Here is a 16,908-nt window from a genome sequence, read left to right as displayed (position 1 = left end):
GGTATCTGAGTTGCCCCCTCCTTGCCCAAAGCCACCTGAGGAGCAGTTGTTCCAGTTTATCTGCTCTTGGGAGCCAAACACGTACCTGCTTCTGTTTTATATGCTACTAAAATCCTTTTCACTGCTTTGTCCCACAGTCCCTCCTGAGCCCCTCCTGACTTTGTCAACCTGTCCTGAAAAGCATGCCAACCCTGGAGCCCCAAGGTACCTATGTACAGGTCCCTGAGGAGTGTTGTGTTACGGCCCTCATGGGGAAGAAAGCCCCAATACTTAGAGGATAAAAAGATATTTATTTAGGGTGGAAAAAATTAAGCTTGAGTGTATTACAAACATCCAGGGCTGGTCACATCTGGAGGAGCTCCAGCACCAAGTTACTTGCTGAAAACCTGTTCTCTGGTGAAAGAATAAATTGTCCTTATCCCTTTCAAAAGGGAACTAGTAATTCCTGATTCAGTGGATGAGGTGATGGTAGGACACCCATCTCCTGCTAGGCTTCAGAAGCTTTTACAGAGCCTTCCTATTCTAGAAAACAGTACTAAACCCCTTTTCCAGATAATTTAATTTTATAGCAGAGAAATGGATTCTGCTGATGTTTTAATGCACAAGGATTTATTTGCCTACTTGATTTTATATTTTCTCGGCAAGAAATGAAGGAGATTAATGTCAAATAAAAAAACAAGGTCAACAAAGTCATAGGATGAAATTGCAAGACACTGCATGAATACACGTCCCTCGAGCACAAAAATATTTCTGTGAGTACAGTGGTTTTTCTGAAGGGCCACCCTTTTCCTCACAGAGCTAACATCTACAGATGCAGCTGTAGGCTAAGCACAAAGACCCACAGATAGGCTGTGCTGTGGTTATTCAGCAGACACCCTAGGGCAAGTGATGGGATAAGTGCCATCCACTGAAAATCCACACAGGCAAAACTAGGAAATTACAGCTCTTCAAACAGATCACTTGCACATGCTCTGGATTCACCTAGTCATTAGGCTCCTAAGATGCTAGAGAATCTCTTGGTATGGATCTTTTTTATATTGTATAGAACTTTTATTTGTAATATAAGGCAGGAAGACACAGAGTCAGTTTCTCAGGGATTGTGGCCCGCATAGAATTTGGACAGAAAGTCTTTAGGTTGTGGGGTTTCCGTCTCGTGGAAGTACCTCATGACGTGAGTCCTCTGCTTCCAGACATGAATGGTTTCCTGAAGCTCCATTTTTCCCTGCACACACACACAAAAGAATTTTAGACTAGTTGGCAGTTAGAGCCCAAGTCTAACCATGCAGTACTGTTAAAGTTATTTGAATGAACTTTAAAACACCTACAAAAATAACAGCTGCATCAACAGTTCTGTATTCCTACAGCCTGCGTGCATCACCTGCACTGTGACACAAATATACTGTTCCTGCCTTGCAACTTACGTGGATTTCTCTGCAGCAAGCTTCCCAGCCCTGTGAAACAGGCAAGAGACTCTATCCCCTTCTTAAAACCTGCTTTGTTTCTCTCCTGACCAGCACCTCCCGTAACATTCTACACAACATTGCTAACTTTCAAGCACCTCTACTGAATTTGGGTAAACAGCAACATTTTAGCTGTAAAATTAACTGCTGCCAGGTGCCTTGCACCAGTATCTCTGCCACTGAGACATGCAAACTCGTCACTATTTCATCCTTTTATACCGGTTTTATAGGATGGTAGCACAGAGCAAAATGAGACCGTCTGGAATTGTCACCGGCTATGTTATCTAGGATTCTGTTTCCATATTTTTTCATCATATAAAGACAGAGTAATTGTCTTGAAATGCAAGAAACAAAACAGGTGAGCATGGCACCTGAGTTGGAAGCTTTCTAATGCATTAGAACTGCAGAGATCAGTTACTGTTGCTCAGACACATTTTGAAGCCTGTTGTGCTGATCATTGCTTTGAAGCAGACAGGTCTCTCAGGCCTGTAACACCACCAGATGCGTTACAGAGTTGGAGTGTTCTGCCACCCAAACCCAGCTTCCCACCAAGTACTGACACTGCAATATATGTTTCAGAATCAGTGAAGAAAACCATTTTCCAATCCAATGAAGTACTGCAGAGAGCAGATAGTTTGTTTTTAATAGTAAACTTGTGAGCAACACCTATTTTCCCTTTGATTGCTGTTGTTAAAAATAAGCAAGCAAGGAACAAATTTAGTATTTTAATTGCTGCTTTGCTTGACATACGCTTCCTGAATTCTAAAGCCACCTGATCCCTTATCAACAGGTTTGCTGACATAGGTATTACCAATCCAACTGCAAGAAACAACCACTCCATAGACAGTATGGTACAAAGTTGTCCCTCTCCTCCACCACACTCACCACCAATCATCCACATTCTCTGCAGCTTGAACAAATCAGAAGTAACTGTGTGTACCTTAATAACCAGCATGTCTATCACGCGTGGATCCGTAACGTGGGCATTCTTCATGAACATCTCCCGCACCTTGTTCCGCCCCTGTTTCACCGTGATATCCAGCTGGTACAGGTGCACTAAGAGAAACACAACACCTACTGCGGTCATCCACGTCGCTCTGCTATTATCCCACCGGCAACGTGCAACTCAACCCTAAAAATCTCTACACTGTCACTCGTTCATGCGATGCCCGCCGGCTTCACCAATGTCATTTAAGGCCGTTCCGACCTTGAGCCCGCGCGGCAGGCCCCGCCATCCGTCACCCACCCGTGTTGGGCACCTCGCGGTACCAGGCCCGGTACAGCTCCCTGACGCGCCGCTTCGCCTCGCCCAGGTCCCGGCTGAAGATCGGCTTCACGGCGGCCGACACCACTCCCTTGCCCGCCACCGCCATCTTGGCGCCGCCGCCACCTTCCCCACCGCCCCGGGAACGCGCGGGGCACGGCGACTTTCCCTATTGGCCGGCTGAGCTGCCACTCCAGCCTTCCGGGCCGGCCGCCTCCCACCCGATTGGTCAGGAGAAACGCCAATCACCCAATCACCGCGCCGCAAGGGGCGGGGCAGCCGCTGGGCGGGCCCCGCCTCGCGAGGCCGTCGGCCCGCGCCGCCCCCGGAGCCCGCTCCTCCCTCAGGACAGCGCCCGCTGCTCTTCGGTCCCGCCACGGGAAAAGACACTCCCTCCTCTAGCTATACCCACGTTTGTATCCAAATACACGAGTGCCAGGACCTCTCCAAAGTTCAGTTCTCTTTAAGCACACTTGGGTATTGCTGGTCCCTATAAACCCGAACACATGCAGTTCGGTGTCATTGAACAGACCAGAGGAGTAACACTGAAATGATCTTGAAAGACTCAGGTGCTGGGTGTGAGGAGAGAAATCTCAGGAGAGGGGAAAATAAAGATTTCATATCACTTTTATTCTTTCAAGTTATGTTGTAGATGAAAAGCATAAATGTGCAAATGATCAAGTTCAAATCTTAATTATGTTAATAAGTATTTGCATAATTCATTCGCTTTCATAGCTTCCAAAATTACTATTACACAAATTTAATACTGCACATGTGCACTCAATTTCAGATATTTTATTTTTTTTTACTGGTGGTTATACATAGGAGCTCCTTCGTGCTACTGTCTCTTTAGATGTGGTAACATCAACATATCTTTGCATCTTGCAAAACAATTTGTCAGGGATATTGCAGGAAGAAAGGGAAACGTAGCTCTAAAATCTATGGCCATATAGTTTCAAACAGCATAACTCCATCCCTTTGTGAGTTCCAAACCTACCCAAGAGCTGACATTATGTAATGCCAAAAATAAAAAAAAAAAACGTTTTAATTAGAAGAGATAGTAAATCTAAACACCAGGATTTCTCTTTAAATGTATTTATCGAAATTTCTGTATTTCACAAATGACCTTCTTCTGTGCCTGAAACACCACATGGATTATTTATATACTCCTTGGTATTTACTCCTACTGGAGGCATAGTGTGACATAAGGGTTGTCAGGATTAAAACTTACTTTCTCTGAGGCTATAAATTAAGACAATGCAATATTTGTTCAACATACAGAAGTGTGTAATAAACAGGAAGGGATGAAGGGGACATGTATGTCTTGGACAGTAAGATTTTCCAGAAGCACTACTCTGAAACTACATTTTAATGTCACCTTGCTGTGGAAGCTGAAGCTCTCTTGTTTGATTCAAGAACCACAGCTAGAATGAAGCTCCACAAGATATTGGCCTAGATCCTTAAAGACTTGAGCTTGAACCTGGCATGATCCTGCTTAGACCTGCAATGTTCCTGCCAGGGTTTGGGGGAGTGGCGGTCTGTGAGTGAAAGGAGAGTGGTGTGCACCTATCTTGGGAGAGCTTGCAAGAGGTACGGGTGTGGAGATCTCGTGATTGCAAAGTGACCGTCCACCCGTGGCCTGGGCTGGCCCTCAGGGAGCACGAAAGTGAATTTCTGCAGGAGAGTGGTAAAGAAGAGAAAGAGCTCCATCCTGGCCAGCTGTTCTCCCGGACAGGCACGGCGACCTGCAAGAGAGGAAGAGGAAGCGAGGAAGTGTCTGTCAAAGAGGGCGATAATCGATGTTGGAATTGTCACGGGGTGGGGGGGAGCAGATCACCCTCCCGCTGTGTCTCTGACTTGCTGCAGGATCCTCCCCTCAGATTTACCTGCTGAGAAGGGCAGGAAGGCCTCTGGTTTCACAAACTGCCCCTTTGCATCCAGGAAGTGCTCGGGGTAAAACTCGTTTGGTTTCTCCCAGATTGTCTCATCCTTCAGCACGGAAGACAAGTTGGTGATGACTGTCGTCCCCTGCACTCCCCCACAAGAGGAAACGTGAGAACAGCCGCATTGTCTTGGCACAATGGGACAGACCGTGTCTGCCAACTAATAGCACCCATTTCCACTTCTGCATCTTACTTGAAGCAGAGGTAAAGCAGGGCCCTTTTCCAATGGCATACGGTGCTTGCTCTACACTCCGAAGCATCTGAACTTTTGCAATTTGTAGCCTTACAAAGGCTGTTGCATGCAAATGCAGATTTCACGGTTACACAGTGGAAACAGCCTCTGCTTCTCATCCTCCTGGACTGGTTTTATAGCTACAGAGAAAAAGCTGACTGACAGACTTCAAAGCCCAGCTTTCTCAGGGACCATGGAAAATGGCAAAGCTTTCCTGTTTCACATGTCAAGGTTTTAAATGAGAGGAGATACTACACAGCTACAAAAATATACAAAAATATCCCAGGCTTGAATTCTGCCACTCCTGCCAGGACAGCTGCTTGTCACGGCGAAACTGGTCTGAACGCCAATGGCATTTGGATAGCTTCAGAGGCTAGAATTGAACTACTACCATCTCGGAAAAGACAGTAAGTTGATGTTGAGTGCCTTCAGAGAGCCTGTTAGGCTTCTTCTAACCTGCAGTGAGTATCACAGCCCATTGAGAGGAAAGGAACCTTTGCACTGAGCTGCTACTGCAGTTGCATTCCCATACAACCTGTAAGCCTAGAACACAGATATGACCATCTGCCTGAATTTAACATTTCAAAATGTCCTATTTTAGTGCTCAACAGTGACTGTAATTGGGGCTGGAAGTGCAACATTGCAGGGTTGGATGGGATCATCCCTACCCCATGCCTGGCATCTGCACAAGGAGAGGCTGCTGTATTGCTTATCTGGTCACAGTCACCTTGGGAATGAAGAAGCCTTGCAACTCAGTGTCCCGGTACGTCATGTGAGGTACCCCAACAGGAACAATGTCCCCGCAGCGTTGCACTTCATGGATCACAGCATTAGTGTAAGGCATGCTAGCTTGGTCCTTCATGGTGGGGGGTCTCTCTCTGCCAATCACTCTATCAATCTCTTCCTGGACCTTACCTGAAAGCAGGAGAGATAAAGAATTAGAGGACCCTTAGAGAACCAGAAGCAGCTGGTACAAGCTGAAAGACTGGCTGCCTGAGATTGTAGGCACTGTGTGAGAACAGGACAAGTAGAGACAGAAGCAGAAACCAGAGAGGAAGGCCTTTTTCAGTTGACTGGTAACTCTGTGTAACTGTTCTTTGCTCATAGCATTTTTAATAAAGGCCTTGCTGCTTGACATGCTACCTTACCTCCCCTCTATGCAGCTTGAAGAGTACCTGGTCAAGCAGAATTAGAGAATTTAAACCAATCAGTATCTGTTCCAAATACTGGAAGAGGGTACACTGACCACAGCCAATACCCCGGTAAAGCCCTCAAAATGAAGGTAAGAGCAAACTTACCCTTCAAACTCCAGGCTTTTTATCATGGCTACCCCCTGCCAGAACAGCTATTTGGGAAGTGTTTCTCCTGTGTTTCTGCTAGACTGGCAATCACCAAAGCTGTTCTTCTTTGCGAAATCCTTGTGCAAAAATGAGTCTTGAAGGGAAGAGGCTACACCTCTGTAAGTAAGTTTCTGACTTACTCTGTATTTCTGGGTGGAGAAGCATATACAGCAATGCCCACCGGATAGTGGTGGAGGTGGTCTCAGAACCAGCTGTAAACAAGTCCATGGTCACCATACGAAGGTTGTTATAGTGGAAACCATTCTCTTCAGCTGCCTTACCCTGTGGAGAGCAAAAAAGTGGGTGATTGGAGCTGGGGTATTTGCTGGGCAAGAAGAGTACTGCCCAGAGAAGTGCTGAGAAGCACTAGATAAATTTTTTAGCATGTGTTCCTGTTTTTAATTCCAAGAACACAGCACAGCACATGCAACAGTCTGAGCATGACTGATATGCTTTGTAACCCGGTTATGTCCTGTATTTGAAGGTCCTCAACCACCTCCAATATACTCAGAGAAGAATGCTACTTCTGCCTTCAAGAAAACACCTTTTGCTTTCAGCTCAAACAGACAGCAGGCCCTTGCCACTCACTGTAACATCTTCCCTCAAACAGTTACTCAGGTTTGATCAGATGATAAAAGCCACAGAGAGGAGGTTGCATTCATGTGGCAAATGAAAAATCAGCATAATTTTAAGGAGGTTATTTCTAGCTATGCATCACATATTCTCTCTGTTCCTGCCCTGGTATTTTTTTACTATTGAATAAAAAAAAAAAAAAAAAAAAAATCAGAGTTATCAGGTTAAAGGATTATTGCTGCCTGTTAAGTCTGCAATACCATTTTCAGGAAAACTGATCCCTCATACAAATGCTAATTGAGCTCGAATTTGTTAGCATGTGAGATATGGCAAGCTCTCTGCATGAGTTTGTCTTCTTGTCTTTTCTAATCCTCTTTATACTTCCTTTTCCTAGGAATTAGCTTCTGTTAAGTTATTCTGTATATTTAGATGCTGTTGTAATATGGATAGCAATTAATAATGCATTTAAGACTCAACTGTTATTCCAATAAAAGATCTCAGAGAAGGGAGTTTGGGACTGACTTGACCAAAGTTAATTCAGTTATCAGACTGGCTTATCGGGTGATGTTAGTGAACAGAAGAGAGGTGTGACAAGAGGCAGCACCCACCCCTAGGCTGTACTGCTCAGTACAGAGTAATGTGGGTCACGTTGCTCTGCCCATGGGCTGGAGGTGCCTGAGCCCCACAGCATGGCAGGGTGTCATGCAGAGCAGTAGTCCAGCCTGAGGACTTGGATGGTGGAAGTGATTTGCAAGCAGAATCTGCTAATATTGCTCATCTGGCACTTGAAATTTAGTGAATCCATGTGCAGAAACATATGGCAGATGGATGGGCTGACCCAAGTATCTTTGATTTCATACTGTGTGCCTGACCGAATTCGAGGAAAGAGTCCTTTTAATTTCAGTGAAGTTCAGATTTAGGCCTTCCTCTGATATCTAGCAAACTAGTTTTAGCAAGCAATTCAAAAATATATATCCCAAAGGAGACACTAGTTTCAAATCATAACTTGGTTTAAAGACAGGCTATGACACCAAAAAGTCAATTTGTTGCTCCAGTTTTGTGACTGATTTTGAGGCATCAGCCATTGAGGCACTGATATTACATGGAATATTGCATGCCAACTTCTTCCCTGGTGCAACCTTAGGACATTCAGTGAATTCCCAATCATTGCCTTTTAAAAGCCTTCTTTTTTTTTTTTTTTTTTTTTTTTTTTTTTTTTTTGTAGGCTGGAAAGAAGGAAGTTCCTAGATTCTGAAGGAAATATGAAAGCAGAAAATGGAAACAAAAATATCAGCAGATAATACGGTGTCTTAAGACAACAAAAGAGGTTACGACATGAAGAATACCTTTCTTCTCAAGATACAAAGTGGAATGGAAAAGTAGGAAATTAGATTGTAAGAGGTTTTGTGCAGCTCTAGGAGGAAAGTCAGCTTCACAAGCTTGAACAAGGCAAAGAAATTACTTCTGACCCCAGAGGGTCTGCTAGTGTCACTCTACCTTCTCCATTTCCTTTAAAAACACATCCGTCATATCTCGGGTGTAAGCAGGGTCCCAGGTCTTCATATGCTTATCTAAGACCACATCTATGAAGTCCATTAATTCTTTTTGTGCTCGAAAGATTTTCTGTGGCACTCCAGGGATGCGCACCAAAATGGGAACCACGTTAAGAAGCTGGGGTGTGAGAACCAGAGGGAGTGAGAGAGAAGATATTACATGATGCAAAAAAAATAAAAATAAGGAAAACACAATTCTCTCAAGCAATAGAGGGCAGCTTCTTTCAGCTTGTGGTTTACCTGAGGCAGGAATCCCGTTTCTTCATTCAAGGAATTTTGAAATAACTGTGACAGCTTCTTGAATGTCTTATCACCATAGTCAAAACGGTCTCCAAAGACAATGTTGCAGATCATGTTGCAGACAGCATTATTTATGGGAACATGTATATCAAAAGATTTACCTGAAAATGGAAATGGAGACCAAGCCATGAAGCTCAGCAATATCAAACTGCTGGACCTCATCTGTAAGCAATGAGAATACTCAAATGCCACCTTGATGACACCAGGAGAAAAAGCTTCCAGAGCATCACACTAGGAAGTGACGATCACCTCATTCTTACTTATATTTAGTTGCTCTATGTTTAAAGAAGAAAACTCCCAAGAAAAACTGAGCTGCAGGGTTGTTCTGTGACTTGACTGGTAACACTTTGTTCTGTGTCTTGATGACAGGCTGTGAACTCTCAGCTGCACTTTTATTGCATGTGATAATATCAATATGTTCCACTAAACTTCATAAAGTAGAGTTACTGAGCTCTGGGAATAATTCTATTTTACCTCTCTTCTCTATTTCTAATTTCCTATTTGTTTACTGTTTCAAAGGGATTAGTGTTTCGGCAGCCCCACTCTGTAAAGCAAAATGCTCTCCAAGGAGGGCACATAGACTAGAAACACTGTATTTGCATGGGAAGAGAGCACTGCATGCAAACAGGAGTGGCTGTAGCATTACTTCTCTCTGCATCACTGTATTGCCTTTTTCTGTGATTTCCCCATCCTTGTGGATGTCACAAACCTTCTTTAGACTTGATTTCAGAACAAAGAAATCCAGCTTCCTCTACCACTCGCTCCTCCAGGGATTTCTTTCCCATCCCGAAGTTCCTCAGCGTAGAGAGTGTGAATCTCCTTAGCTCCTTCCAGACGTGCCCGTATCTTGCTACAACAATCCCTGGAATTGTGGATGAGCAAGATGTGTCAGATATCTGACTTGTACATCAAGTAAATTTTGCTAGAGAACAACAATCATGAGTCTGGAGGTACAGGTCTGTATAGATAGATAGCCTGACCTTATGCAGGTTGTTCAGACAGCAGTTCTGAAATGGATCACTGCATCTTCTGTGCATGGCTGGCAAAGGTGCAGGGGGATTCAATGGGAGCAACAAGGGCTGCTAAGGAGTCAGCAAACTATTCAGCATTGTTCCACCAGCTTGTGCCACCACACAGGAGCTGAGGATGTAATGTGGGCAGGATGCAGGAAAATACTCTGTCTTGAATGAGAGTCACCATATTTTTTTGCAACAACTTACATGTAACATTTTGCATAAACATTTTGTCTTACATAAGCACCATAAGCACTTATTTGTGGGTGTTTGGACCTGGCAGAAAAGTTGTACATTTTATGGTGTCCTTACACAGCTGAAGAAGTGTGTGCTTGCTGGAGCTGTACTACAACCACTAAGGGTAGCCCCCATTTAATCAAATCCGCGTTTGTTGCTACCAGAGGGTGCCAGACATACAAGGAGGTTGACCAGGGGGACACACAAAGGTGCACCGCACTGAGAAAATCTTGCTTCTACCCAATCCTTCTCATGCTAGTGCAATCAAGGAATGTTCATTTTTATGGGAGCTTGCCTTCAGAATTCTTTCCATAGCCCATGTGCTCATATATTGGAAAGTGTGGCCGGTCAGCAAAGTCCTCCGAATTGTGAACCAGGGCTTCCTTCACTGTTTTATACCCATTCAGCACTACTAGGTTGGTCCAGCAGTTCTGGAGACTGAAGATGTTTCCAAATTTCTTCTGGAGCTGCCAAGATAAAAAAGCATGTCCCTGAAAATGAGCTGAATGCAACACCAGAAATATCACTGTATCCTTGGTTAGGGCATTTACTACTGAGTGAACTTTGAGGTACTTTTATTCAGAGATCTTCAGCTGATCTTTGATCTTGATCTTTGCAGTGCAACAGCTCCAAACAGTGCCAAGCAGCATCTGTAGCAGGGATCAATGCCCTGTAAGTGGAAAAATTTAGAATATGTCTATCCTGGCCAAACTGTTGTCATGAACATTGTGCAAGTACTTTTAATTTTGTCAAGAACCTTTTTAGGGATTTTTAAAGACTGCATGATTGATAATGAATTATTTCCTAATCTTTATATTTATTTTGATTTGAAAGACTAAGTAAGTTCTGAGTTAGTCTACTTCTGCTGAAGGAAATAATAAGGTGATATGTAATTTCTATTAAAATATGCATTTGTACCTAAGGATCTACCCAGAGCCAGGTTTCCAGAAATATGGTTGGGAAAGGCAATTCTACACTGGAGTTTCAGGTCAACTTTCTCCCTAAAATAAGCATGCACATCTAGTATGACTGGTAACAAGCACACACCCTTACAGCTGCTGTGATCTGTAAGACTCATAAAGCTGAATCGGGATGAATGCACAGGTAATCCTCTCAGCCACACACTCACCATGGGAGCTGGCCATGGAGCAAAGCCTTCTCCAGGTAGACAAACCCTTTAACGGGACATGGACTCCTGGGAAGGCAGGTCAAAGCTCCCCAGTTAGGAACACTGAGCAAAGCTCAGAAGCACATTATTTAAAGACAGTGCAATAGTAGCAATACCCCACAGGTTTTTTTTTACTTTTATTTCTGTCCCTTTTGTTTGGTTTAAAGTATAAGATTTTTGATTTCTGCACTGTAGCATTGCAAGGAATGAAGTACTTCATACTGTATTTGCAGTAGGGTTGAAAAGGGAATTAGCACTTCACTTGCAATAGAAATGCATAGTTAAAAATGACTACTGGTCAAGATTGTGGTTAGCATGACCCTGACGTGATATGATTTGAAAACGGTAAGCGTTTGGACTACATGCAAGAAAATAATACAAATGCTGTATTTAGTTTCTCCACTTGGCAGGTTTTGGACAGGCAGCTGAACAGCACTGTCCTAGAAAAAAGGCCTTTAGAGTTTGCAAGCTGAAGCACAAAATACCCATGATTTATCTGCTGCAGGCTGTGAAAGCCCTGCCTTCCCTTTGAGAAAAGCTATGGCCAGACTTTGAATAGGAACACTACTGAGATTTTGGGCATTGCTGCAGAGTCAAATTCCACAAGCTGGTCTCTTTAACTGAAACTGTCACATGCCTGCAGGCATGCTTCAGTAAGACGCAGGGAAGCCTGCCATTCCCAGTCCACAGATATTTGTTTGTCTTCCCTTGTTTGTACCACCTCCTGCTCCTTTGCCTCCAAGCCTGCCCACATGTCAGGCTGGCAGCCAGCTCTACAGCAGCACCTTTCACTGGGGCACAGCAGTGATCTCTCACTGAGCTCATACAGAGAAGGGGAGATAGAGGTTGGGAGGTTCTGGTGAATGATTATCTATTTCTCTGGGCGGGCCAGGTCAGTGTCCTTGAGCAGTGATCTGCTTCATCCTGGACTTTGGAGAGAGCATTGCCCCTCAGCTTTGTGCAGAGCTAGTGATACTGAAGTTGGCCAGAAATAAACTTTCTAAGATAATTTGAAGTATTGTAAAGCAAGTATGCTTTACTGTAGCACTGGACTCCTCTAATAGAATGATTGTCATGAAATACCCTTTACAACCAGGTATTTATTCCATCACGATCATACATATTCATTGCAGCGTGCTTCCCAGCTACCACATAAACATCACTTTTCCGAGGACTTACCTGCACACATCTGCCTGCTACTGGAAGTCCATTCATGGACCTAGAGGGTCATTGAAAGGTGTTTCTGGGAGTCGTACTCGCTGAGTGCTTCAATATTACAGGTGACCTTTCCTTGAACGTTTTCTTTGGTCATGTGTTCTTGTTTCTTGTTACATAACTTGCCAAAACACTCACTATATTCCTCATTATCTGTTTACCCAGTTTCCAGCTTTGTTTACCATCCTGTGTGCATACTTCTACATTTTTATACTTTTACATTTTTATCATTTTTGCTAGTTAGTCTTAAAGCTCTATCTAGCAACTTCAAGGGAAATGAAAGCTCCTGTTCTCTGTGTTATGTATCTATAGCTGATGCCAGAGTGTGACCCACCCCTCCCGGGCCCACGGTGGATTGCATGTGGAGTGTTTTGTTCAGGGGCTGCCACTCACCTGGCCGAAGGAGTGGTGGGGGTTGTGGAAGTTAATGGAGAACATGGTCCCAATGAATGGCAGCGAGGCTGGGCCTGGTGGGTAATGGCTCCACTTCTTTCTGCGCTTCATGAAGTCCAGCAGTAAAGTAAACACTGTAAGAAAAACTCCCAGTATAGAGATGTTGCTCCAGATGGATGACAGCTGGGACCCCAGCCACAGGAGTAATGCCATTTTGTAGCCTGTATACTCCTGCCTCTTTTTACCCAAGACTGTCACTGCCTCCTTTTGCCTTTCCTCTTCTCCTCTCTCTCACTTTCTTGCCCTGTCAGCTGCCCCTTTCTCCCTGCTTCCTCCTCTTCCCCACACTGCCTTTTTTTGCTGCTCCTCTCTCCCTGCACTGGCTGGCTTTGATTGCGAAACTTGGCCCTGCCTATAAGCTCCTCCTCTGCTCGGTTCAGATTTAGGGGAGCGGTGATGAGGGTCATCCCTCCTCCTCCCCCTATTCTTCCTCCAAGGCCGGAGCTCTGAGGTCTCGGTTGCTGCTAAAAGTGGCAGCTGGTGCTAACAATGTCCGTAAGTAGGGCAGGGCTGGGTGAGCCCTGGGTATTTGTGTGCCTTCTCTCACAGACAAAGAGAAGTTCACAAGCAACGAGTCTTGCTGCATTCTCATGGGGCAATTTGGAAAAAGGTTGATTAAATGTGTGTCACCTTCTTGTTAGTACAGGCAAGTCAAGGAAGAAGCAGCTCCTAAACCCAGATCATATAGGCTTATGTTTGCAGGCTAAGGATAGGAACCATTGGAAGTTGAGGAAGTTCAGGTTAGAGCAAACATTCCCTTACAAGAAAGCATGTACTACAGAATTTAGCTTGAAACAGTCCCCATAGATTTTAAAAATAATTTATGTTTCTAGAATTAAAATTTTTTATCAAAATCCAAGTGTCAGTCAGCACAATGACCTCAGCTTTTGTAGAACACAGCTCAGCTATAAGGAAGAAGTCACATGTATTACAAGGTGCCTCAAATATCCAGCCTTTGGGGCAGTAGTAATGCCAACACAATTATGGAGTTAGTCAAAATATTTCCTAAAGCAGCGCAGCTGTGTGCTCCTGGCATTCCTGCAATTGGAAATCAATAAACCTTGCTCTTAGGACAGTCAGCTTGAGATAAAAAGAAGCAGTAAACCCATCACAGCTTAACCTGTGATCTCAGTGTGATCAGAGGAAAAGCTCCTATTGGAACAGTTGCTGCAGCAGTGATGGAGAGCTCAGGCTGCAAGGCAACGCAGCTGCAAATGCTGTGCAGGCAGCGCTGGTGTGCAGCCAGGGCTTCAAGTGCCCTTTCCCCTGCCAGGGGAGGCACCTCCATGCTCAATATCTGTGTGTTGACCTTACCTTGCTGGATTCTCCATAGCAGAATCCTGTTTAGAAAGCATTATAACTCAGGGTTCAGCGTTTGTCTCAAGTAGTTTTAAACAAACATGTAGAACGGGAAACAACTGGGGGAATTACCAGCTCCCACGCCACTGCAGAATTGTGATTTCTTCTGAGTTACACAGACATGCCGGAGTGATTCACACACCTGGAGAGCTGCCACAATGGGCACAGTGTCTTCAGGAAGAAGAGGCTGGACACAGTGAGGAGTGGTTTTGTGCTGTGCAGAGGAGTGCCCAGAACTTGGCCATGGGAGAGGTGATGGGCCATCTGAGTGCCTGTGGACAAGGAGAAGGTGGCAAAGCGCTATGGGCAGTGCTGTGCCAGGCACTCACTACAGACTTCTTGGGAAAGGAGAGAAAGTCAATAGAGCCATCCCACACAATCACAGGCTCTAGGGCTAACTCACAGTGTGCTTTAACTGGAGGGCTGCATGGTCAGGCACAATCTGGGAGGTTTCTTGAGTGTGCTCAAGACAGCTTCATGACACAGGCTGATTGAAAAGACAACAGGAGGAGATGCTGTGCTGAGTTTGCTGTTCACAAAATAGGAAGACTTGGATCAGGATATGATGATCAAGGATGAATTTGCCTGCAGCAACCATGAAACTGGGAAATACTGAATCCTGCAAGGAATCAGCAGTACACACATCATTACTGCCCTTACCTGCAAGACAGCAGGTTTCATTTCATCTATGCATATCCTTTGCAGGATCCCAAAGGGAGCTGCCCTGGAGAGTGAAAGGGCTCAGGAGAGCTGGTTGTTCTTCGAGAGCAAACTCCTCAGAGCATGAGATCAGTGTGTCTCATTTATTTCCTGGGCACCGCAAAGCCTTTAACACCATTTTCTACAGTAACCTTTTGGCTAAATCCATGATACACAGACTGGCAGGGTAGCTGATAAAGTGGGTGGATGATTGTTCAGATTGCTGGGCTGAAATAAGTGGGATCAACAGTACAGAGTCCAGCTGGTTGATGATCACCAGTGACGTCCCTTAGGTGTTTATACTGGGGATGATAAAGTTCAGGTTATTAACAACATGGCTGATGGAACAGAGAGCATTCTTGGCACGTTTGGCCTGGGGCAGCTGCCAGAGCTGAACTCTGTTTGAGGTTTGTTGGCTTTTGAGTACCCTCCATGTTTTAAATAGATTTAGTGTGAGGTCTCAGGAGACAGAGCTGCAACAGTTCCCTACTCAGTGGGCTGGCTTGAGCAGGAGATGGATGAATGATAAAAGGTGATCAAGGGCTTCCTCCCACATTGATTTTCATGATGCATGTGCTCAGATGACAGAAAAAATATGGGAAATGTGGTCCCAAGAATGTCAGTGGACATTTCCTTACCACCCCACCAGTAAAAGGATGTTACCTTGCCTGTTTCACTTTATTTTTAGCTTGATCTTTATGAACTTTGGCTGAAAGATATCCACTAGGTCCTTTCAGTTTTGCTTACCTTGGCTAGAGCCAAAGGCTGTTGGACTCCCATCATTCACCTGTGGGCTCTAACAAGGATGGTTGATCAGAATTCAGGAAGTGGATTTAATTCTAATTAACATCACCCTTCTGATGGGAGGCCACCAGAATAGGAACACTCCAGCTACTCTGCTTCCATAACTCATCCTTGACATAAAGTGACAAAGCTGTAACCTGAGAAATGAATTAGCTTAAGAAAAAAACCTACACTGATACTGACTTCCCAATTGACTCCAAATCTTTCCAAAAGGTCACTTGGTAAATGATCCTTTCCTGCAAACTTGACAGCTCCTCCACTTTTGGCTAGTAGCATGGATGGCCAGTCCTGCAAAGGAGTGGAACAACTGCTATAGCTTCATAATTTCAAAAGAGCAGTTTTCAAAGCCAGCAAAGAAACAATAGACAACAAATCTCTTTCTGACAGAGAGAAAGAGAAAAGGGTCATTTATTCTTCTGAAGAATAAAATATGTTAATTTGCATTTATTTTCAATAAAGTAATATTTTGAGCAATTTTCAAGTCAGGGATAAAACCCTCCAAATACATACATATTAATTTTAGCTAACTGCTGCCCTGCTGTGCTGGCTGCATGTGTTTGACTGTGCACAGTCAATTTAGAGACTGGAGGCCAGTGGGCGAACAGGGAAGGAGTTCATGGCCCTCCCCTGGAGGGAAAACCCCTCAGGTCATAACCTCGCTGTTAGGGTGAGGCAAAAGGCTTCTCCCAGCATGCCTTGCTGTGACATGCAGATTTAATGTATCCCATTGGCCCTTCCCCCTCGTTCCACTCCTTGTGCCCTCATCCCACTGGCCCTGGTGTTCTGCTCCACCCTTGCAATCCCTATCTAACCCCTGCTTTCCCTGCCTCCGTGGCTCTTTGTCCCTGGACCCCTTTGAGGAAGAAGCTCAATAAAGGCTCTCCTTGGAACCCCACAAGAAGACCCCATTTCTCCTTCTGAGTTGCCGCGATCACAGAAGAGCTGAAATCACCGGCGTAGGCACAGACATTCCTGTGCCCCCAAGATGTTGTTTTCAAGACGTTTCTTCAGGCAAACCATGGCATTCTGAACAACACCCGCCACAATAAGAGAGGAGCTAAGTGGAATTACAGAAGTTGCATGCAGACATCACCATTCTTTGAGTGTAGACGTTGAAATACAAGCAGTAAGGCAGCTTTAAGAAAAAGCTTATTAATAGTGGAAAACAAAGCATTCAGAAGCAAGATAATGCAGGAGTTGCCTTTTTTTTTTCTTTTTAAAGGCAATTTTAGTTTGAGCCTTTTTGTCCATAAGATCATATTTAATTATAATTACATGCTATATTTCCTTTTTAA

At 44.4% G+C, this 16,908-nt stretch overlaps 2 protein-coding genes across 2 annotated transcripts; both read right to left on the bottom strand.

Moving 5' to 3' along the window:
• Positions 1 to 270: 270 nt before the first annotated feature.
• Positions 271 to 2,873, bottom strand: NDUFA6 (NADH:ubiquinone oxidoreductase subunit A6). Its single transcript, XM_021552735.4, has 3 exons — positions 2,707 to 2,873; positions 2,401 to 2,516; positions 271 to 1,222 (listed from the first exon to the last, which is right to left on the bottom strand). The coding sequence occupies exons 1-3, from the start codon at positions 2,831 to 2,833 to the stop codon at positions 1,091 to 1,093; spliced, it is 375 nt and encodes a 124-aa protein (XP_021408410.1). The 5' UTR covers positions 2,834 to 2,873; the 3' UTR covers positions 271 to 1,090.
• A 626-nt stretch (positions 2,874 to 3,499) lies between these two features.
• On the bottom strand, positions 3,500 to 13,164 carry CYP2D6 (cytochrome P450 family 2 subfamily D member 6). Its single transcript, XM_021552796.4, has 9 exons — positions 12,692 to 13,164; positions 10,211 to 10,382; positions 9,375 to 9,527; positions 8,606 to 8,766; positions 8,310 to 8,483; positions 6,380 to 6,521; positions 5,627 to 5,814; positions 4,611 to 4,752; positions 3,500 to 4,469 (listed from the first exon to the last, which is right to left on the bottom strand). Exons 1-9 carry the CDS (start codon positions 12,902 to 12,904, stop codon positions 4,291 to 4,293), a joined length of 1,524 nt encoding a protein of 507 aa, XP_021408471.2. The 5' UTR covers positions 12,905 to 13,164; the 3' UTR covers positions 3,500 to 4,290.
• Between the last annotated feature and the right edge of the window lie 3,744 nt (positions 13,165 to 16,908).

The sequence above is a fragment of the Lonchura striata genome, chromosome 1A (assembly GCF_050655825.1).
Source record: "Lonchura striata isolate lonStrDom1 chromosome 1A, ASM5065582v1, whole genome shotgun sequence".
Classification (NCBI taxonomy): domain Eukaryota; kingdom Metazoa; phylum Chordata; class Aves; order Passeriformes; family Estrildidae; genus Lonchura; species Lonchura striata.
This window is presented reverse-complemented; position numbering and strand designations above follow the sequence as displayed.

Bases quoted from the DNA above. Each gene is read 5' to 3' on its own strand.
- NDUFA6 (XM_021552735.4), bottom strand. From the start codon at position 2,833: ATGGCGGTGGCGGGCAAGGGAGTGGTGTCGGCCGCCGTGAAGCCGATC. The intron at 2,517-2,706 runs GTGGGTGACGGA...TGTTTCTCTTAG, and splicing joins CCGCGAGGTGCCCAACACGG to TGCACCTGTACCAGCTGGAT. The intron at 1,223-2,400 runs GTACACACAGTT...GTGTGTGTGCAG, and splicing joins TAGACATGCTGGTTATTAAG to GGAAAAATGGAGCTTCAGGA.
- CYP2D6 (XM_021552796.4), bottom strand. From the start codon at position 12,904: ATGGCATTACTCCTGTGGCTGGGGTCCCAGCTGTCATCCATCTGGAGC. The intron at 10,383-12,691 runs GTGAGTGGCAGC...TTATCTTGGCAG, and splicing joins CCCACCACTCCTTCGGCCAG to CTCCAGAAGAAATTTGGAAA. The intron at 4,470-4,610 runs GTAAATCTGAGG...CCTCTCTTGCAG, and splicing joins CTTCCTGCCCTTCTCAGCAG to GTCGCCGTGCCTGTCCGGGA.